This window comes from Haliotis rubra, unplaced genomic scaffold, assembly GCF_003918875.1.
Source record: "Haliotis rubra isolate DU_JTF1 unplaced genomic scaffold, ASM391887v1 Scf298, whole genome shotgun sequence".
Taxonomy (NCBI): domain Eukaryota; kingdom Metazoa; phylum Mollusca; class Gastropoda; order Lepetellida; family Haliotidae; genus Haliotis; species Haliotis rubra.
In genome coordinates this window covers 301,310-308,349 of record NW_025766966.1, presented here as the reverse complement: position 1 = coordinate 308,349, position 7,040 = coordinate 301,310, and the positions used below count along the sequence as shown (strand labels likewise).

General features: G+C 40.5%; 1 protein-coding gene across 1 annotated transcript in view; it reads left to right on the top strand.

Moving 5' to 3' along the window:
* Nucleotides 1-3,295: 3,295 nt before the first annotated feature.
* LOC124282293 (purine nucleoside phosphorylase LACC1-like) overlaps nt 3,296-7,040 on the top strand; it is a 37,200-nt gene continuing 33,455 nt past the window's right edge. Inside the window, exon 1 of the mRNA XM_046718247.1 lies at nt 3,296-3,486. Within this exon, the coding sequence (XP_046574203.1) occupies nt 3,473-3,486 (14 nt within the window). The 5' untranslated portion in view covers nt 3,296-3,472. The remainder of the gene's footprint in view (nt 3,487-7,040) is intronic.

Here is a 7,040-nt window from a genome sequence, read left to right as displayed (position 1 = left end):
CAAGCTGAACTTCAACCTGTGCAACTTTGGACAAGCTGAACGTCAACCTGTGCAACCTTTGAACAAGCTGAACTTCAACCTGTGCAACATTTGAACAAGCTGAACTTCAACCTTTGCAACTTTGGACAAGCTGAACGTCAACCTGTGCAACCTTTGAACAAGCTGAACTTCAACCTATGCAACCTTTGAACAAGCTTAACTTCAACCTTTGCAACCTTTGGACAAGCTGATCTTGACCCTGTGCAATCTTTGGGCAAGCTGAACTTCAACCTGTGCAACCTTTTGACAAGCTGAACTTGACCCTGTGCAATCTTTGGGCAAGCTGAACTTCAACCTGTGCAACCTTTTGACAAGCTGAATTTGACCCTGTGCAATCTTTGGGCAAGCTGAACTTCAACCTGTGCAACCTTTGAACAAGCTGAACTTCAACCTGTGCAACATTTGAACAAGCTGAACTTCAACCTTTGCAACTTTGGACAAGCTGAACGTCAACCTGTGCAACTTTTTGAACAAGCTGAACTTCAACCTATGCAACCTTTGAACAAGCTTAACTTCAACCTTTGCAACCTTTGGACAAGCTGATCTTGACCCTGTGCAATCTTTGGGCAAGCTGAACTTCAACCTGTGCAACCTTTTGACAAGCTGAACTTGACCCTGTGCAATCTTTGGGCAAGCTGAACTTCAACCTGTGCAACCTTTTGACAAGCTGAACTTGACCCTGTGCAATCTTTGGGCAAGCTGAACTTCAACCTGTGCAACCTTTGGACAAGCTGAACTTCAACCTGTGCAACCTTTGGACAAGCTGAACTTCAACCTGTGCAGGTTTACTCTGTTGCAATGTATTGTTATTGAATGGAGAGCGAAAATGTCTAATACGTTGTTTTTTTGCATATTCTTGTTCAGTTACTCTCTTTACTACACATTCCAGAAAAAAACAGGTGAGCTACAGTCCAGTTTGGCTATATCAATAGTTTGGCTTTGTTTGTTTAGAGGCCTTCATACAATATGGACAAAAACTACATTTCAGAACATGGACATAATGTATCGAGTAGCATATGTACTGTCATGTTATTCTGTCGTCTGAACATACACATAGGTTAAACATGTACATAATATACAGCGCACCTCCTAGATTACCCAGGCCTTATGAAAGGTAGAATGTGATCAACTACGGTGAGAGAGAAGATGCCGCTGCACGAGAATGCTGATCCTGTGAAAGGCATGTTGTTCCAGGTGTTCAGGCAATGGCCTGTGTAATACGAGTAGAGATGTGTCAAAAGCCAGGTGAACGTAATCCTTTTACTGACAGAAATGTCATTAACCTGTACCTTGGGTTGTAAGAACGAAAAGTGAAAATGATATTAAGAGGTAAGGTGTCCGTGAATTTTGTTTGTTGGAGGTGTCCTTAGTCAGTCGTTTTGTAACACTTCCACCACTCCGTATATGCAAGAGTAACGTATCGCTCTAGATTTCATGTCAAGCGAAATATTTGGTAGCGCTGCAGGACAACCTTATTGTAACCCAACAAATAATTCTTAGCGGAATTGGGGATTCGAACTCAAGACAAGCAGATCCTGGTAGCCCTGCTGCGAAACTCAACCCCTTGGCCACACCTGCCAAATGTTTTTGACAATGTTTTTGAAAATGTATCATGTAATATAAATTACACAATATTAATGTGATGTGGTGATGGTTTTTATGTACATTTTTATAGAGGAGCATGTACAATGTGAAAGACCAACCCTAAATTTAATGTACAAACTAAGTGACCCCCCTGCATGAGATGTACAAAATCAATGACCCCACCCTCCCCCTTTCAAAATTTTTAATCATAATTTTAAAATATTTTTGTGTAAAAATTTGCTGACCACCCCTAGTACATGTGTACAAAAACACACATAAGCCATAAGTTATGAACGGTCCCTTATAACCAATATGTCTTTGTTTATAAATACTTAATACATATTTTCCTAACAACGCGAACGGCATGTAATACGAAGAATAACCTACTTCTTTGAGAGGAATTTTAGTAGTTGTAATTGTAATATTTATTCATTCAAATCAAAGGCCACAGGCCCATAGGACGTACATTAACGGCATTTCCACATATTTGTTATACATCAATATATAAACGATGAATAAATTTCACAAGGTACTACAGTAATACACAATTCATGATAATAACATTATTGGTGTACCGATGGGTAAAGTTTAAATGCTAAGAATACATACTTACTTAGATTTAGCAATGTTTGAGGACCTGTGGAATTGATAAGATTGACAAATGCTGCAACAGAGGGATGTTCATGGTATGCAGGGTGAATATATGATTTTCGTAAATTTGAAAAAGCTTTGCATACAAGTAAGAAATGAAATTCATTTTCAACTACATGTATTCCGTAGCGGCTGCAGTGTGTACATAATCTGCTTTCTACATCTATTCCGATTCTTCGTCCAAGTTCAATCCTTAAATTGTGGCATCCGCATCTAAATCTTGATAAAGCTTGACGGTATATTCTTAAATTGATATGAGTTAGATAGTATAGTAGTAAGATGTATAGTAGTTGTAAAGATGAAGGAAAACCAAGTTCTATAGACAGGCAACTTCTTTATTGCAGTGACTGCGACGTTTCTGTGTATGTACTAATACTATGATCAAGAAAGTGATGAATAACCTACTCTACAACACCATCACGAACACCCTCATCTGTGCCAGACACATTGGTCGCTGGTGCGAATCAAGACTAGATCAGCAGTGTCTGAGGTTGTGTATTGCAACGTCCGAGACCTGCTGCACCTCGATCTGTCCTCCGACATTACACTCTGTCGTGGGGATGCAACTTAACAGCCTTAAACCAATCTCTCTCACACACAGGATGACAAGAAAGCATTATTTCATGCTGTTTGTTTTCTAAACCATTTACTTTTCACCTTCATTTTGCACTAACGTCAAGCTTACCGCCATTTTATGGCTTCTAGCAAATACAGCGTACACCCATCCGTTTTATTCCATATCTAAGCAGTCCCATATTACACTCAAAGAAATAAATGGAAGCGAGTAGTCTGATATTAAAAGAAGCGCATCTCCGTCCCACACACGCTACTGACCCATTGATATTTCCCTATCTTGCCCACATTGACGTCAGATCCAGGCAGACGTCAGAAGCAGACGATCACCAAATCTCCAATAAATCCATTCCTTCCACCCCTATCATCAAATGAACCCATCCAGTAACATTTGGAAAGAGTGAAAGACATTCACATTGTCCTGCTAGCAATGCAGTCAGACAGGGGGTGCTAGTTTGGTGTGATATGAGAACATGTTTTTCACCACTATTACCGTCAGTGTGATATCCTTGCGTTCATCCCTGGCCCATATCTCCACAGATTGGAGCGGGCGGTGTATATTATAGACACGCTATACATTCTCATGTAGCCCACTGGTTGCCGGAGCACCATCAAGGCTTTCACAATGCCGCCTATCAGGTAGGCTGATAAATCCTTATAACTGACCCCTTTTAACGTTAAATATTATCACCGATTCGTAATAAAGTATGTGTATGGTTAAATTAATATATCAATATACTCTATATTGCGAGGAATTATATATTACCCAAATCACGGGAACTAAACGGGTTATGACGATAGGTCATTTAGTTACGCTGCATTAGATGTACACTTGTGGTTTTTGTATTGAATGACGTCTTCATCCATTATATGTATATCTGATTATGTTAGCATCTTAATCCCCTGTTATATGTTGAGATATAACATTGTGACGTAAATTTGCTCATGTTGTAAATTCCGACATCTTGATTAACCAGAATATCATTAATCATAATCTGTTGTCATGGTTACGTGTCTTGGTACTCCGCTTCTGAGCAGTATCACGTGTCATGATGCCATGTGTTTCTAGTGAATGGTGATCTGTGCCTATACATGCAGTGGATGATGGTATTACCATGTGTTATGCGTACGTTTTTGTGAGCTGTAATGAGAGCAATTTGATGTAGAACTTGGGGGACATATGTTTTCGGTAATTCAGCCTCGTTTGGAGTTTGGTTGTTTGTGCTATTTTTCTTTCTCAGAAAGTCTTTTATTGTTCACGGATATCTCACGATATCTATCTCGTTGTGTTAAGAAAACCATAAACGGTTTGAAAGAGTGAGTGAGTGAGTGGGGAATCGAACCCGGGTCTCCAGCGTGACGAGCGAACACGTTAACCACTACCCCGCCGCTCCGAAAGAACGAGTTAGTAAGTTACATCGCTTCGAACATTTTAAACCCAGAATGAGAGGGTCCTGTTACGGCTAAGGGACACAACTCCTTTTTTGTTCGCCACTTAAGATTAATTTGCTAGGTATCTCATGTTTATTTATTGTACGAATTTTACCAAGTGAATGGACCTGGTAACACGATGCTCTTAAAAGCATGTGACGATATGAATGATCAACTTTTGAACGCTTTCGCCTATTTCAACTCAAGCGCCATTATGAAGATCAAAATTAGAATTGGTCTTCCAAACCATGCTTGTCGTAAGAGGAGACTAACTGATCAACTAAGCCGGAATATTGCTGAGTGCGGCGTTAGACGAGACCGACAAACAAACGAACCGCTTTATCATGTTATATCGTTTAGGGACGATGGCCAGATGTTTAAAGCTTTTGTAGAACTGTGCCCGGGTTCGATTCCCCGCATGGACACAATGGGTGAATTACTGGGGTCCATCGACGTGGTACTGCAGGAATAGAAGCGGCGCAAACCCATATAGCCATTATACTCACTAACACGCTTACTCACCGAATTCGTTCAAGACAACACGACCTTAATGTTGGAAACCTGTTACGCTGACACATGCGATTTCAGACGCGCGGTATTCCACGTTGTTGTCGATAACGGAGAAGTACATGTAGGACTATATGTAACGTACATATGGCCAATGCCGGCACATATTGTCTTACATTAGGCCGCAGTCAACACAGTGCTATAGTACAGAGTCTCGGTAATAAAGAACTGTGGCACTGTGTTCTATAATTAGACAGTCCGCCCACTGTTATCAGATAATGAGATCACACAACGGCAATATGTAAACAAGTCCTCGGCGTCTAAACAATCAACCCCAGGTCGGACAACATGATTTGTTTATGTGTTCTGTATGCGCCAATAAATATGACGGTTGATAATGTCATTGATAGGAAAACCTTTTGTTATCACGATTTGTGCAGGGTGGATACAAAGTGACTTTTGTATTCCTTCCCGTAGTGATCCTTGGCAGTTGTGTCCCTTGGGCGTGGCAGGATTCAGTGATCTTTGTCTCGAATATAACATTATCCCTGGTTGTTATACTTGGTTTGAGAGAGCCGTGTGTTTTGTTTCTTCCATGTGGTAAAGCCAGAGACTTGAACACCTCCATCTTCTCCATAGGTACGGATATACAAGTATGTCCCGCTTGACTGTATAGATTGCCTCGCGGACTGTTGTTAAATGGAGTTTAAGATCGTGTTTACGATTATTGCACTTATATAATGACGTGCATGCTCATGTGTGTGTCGGCTTGTACTAGTCCTGACTTCTCTCTCCTTGTTTAATCCCCACAATGTCGCGGGCCAGGCAGAGTAACAACAAGTACCGTTTTTATGTCTTTCGGTAGAACGCAGACCAGGCTCGAACCACCGATCTCCTGCCCTCCGAGAAGACGGTTTATCCACTCTCCCTAAGTTGTACGTGTACGTGTATGCATGTTAACGTAAATTTGTAAAATGTTATTTAAGAAGGCAGTGTATGAAATGACTCAATACTTCAGTCGACTAATCATGCTAAGTTAAAAAGACCCCCCAAAACAACAAATATATACACAAAGAATTTAATTAAGCACCCCTGTATTTTTGCAATGATAGGTTTTCAACCACGATGACTGCGATAGAAGATGTTCTGACCCGTATGATCCTTTTGACTCATAAAAAACGACAAAATGATTGGTTGATTTAAAAACAAACAAACACTGATACAAAACCATGTCTGTACAAGCATGGCCCTGGAATGTTGAATAAATGGAATTTATTGGTCAATGTGATCATTCAAAACGTCATTTTCCGTGTCTTACAAGATTCAAGGTCAATACTGAGTGTAACCTCCATGTGACTGTAGGACAGCCAGCACACTCCCCCTCATACCCCTGTCAGCGTCCTGATCCTCTGAAGGGGCAGTCTACCCATTCCTAAAGCAGCTTCCAATTGGACCAATTCTGTACAGGAGGATCCCTTTGTTGCACACGACGACCAATCATGTCCCAGATATGCCCCAAAGGGTTAAGATCGGGGCTAATTCAATCGTGAGATATTTCAGGGGGTGCTTAAATAAGTTCTTTGTGTATGTATAATAACATGGCTTTTCGTATCTTTTAACCCTACCATTTTTACTGGGCGATGAAGTTATACATCACAAGGTTATCATAATAGAATAAATGGATATGTTTTGAGTCATTCCGAAATTACTGAAATATCTGAGCATTGTGTAAATTGCTTTGGTGAAAAATCCAGTTACTTTACAACTTCCTGATTTTACGCGTTGACTGGTTTTACACATAAACTGCCAGATATACGACTGTAAATAATTACATCAGAGTACGCAGGATGTCAGAAGAGTTATTTGAAACCTACTGGAATAAAGCCCCATCCTCCCCGACCGGGGACTTGCAATGTTAAAATGTAGGCAGACAGACAGACGGATAGATATAGGAAGATCACATTCAGACATGCGAGGGTTCAGTGAAACGTTTTGAGTGTCATACAGAAAGACTGGCGTAACAGTGATTATTTTCTTCTGGACATTACGTGTTATCCTAGTAGTATATCCACAACCTTGAATCAGTTAAGCAAATTGACATGTGATTAAAATGGCTAAGGTCTGTGACCTTTAGTACATGGGCAAACTTGAGGGACTGAAACCCATTCAATTCCTTCAATGTTAGGCTTTGAAGTTAAAACATCCGTGCATGTTGGTTTCAACAAAGTTGTAAACATCTAAGACCAGCGTTACTT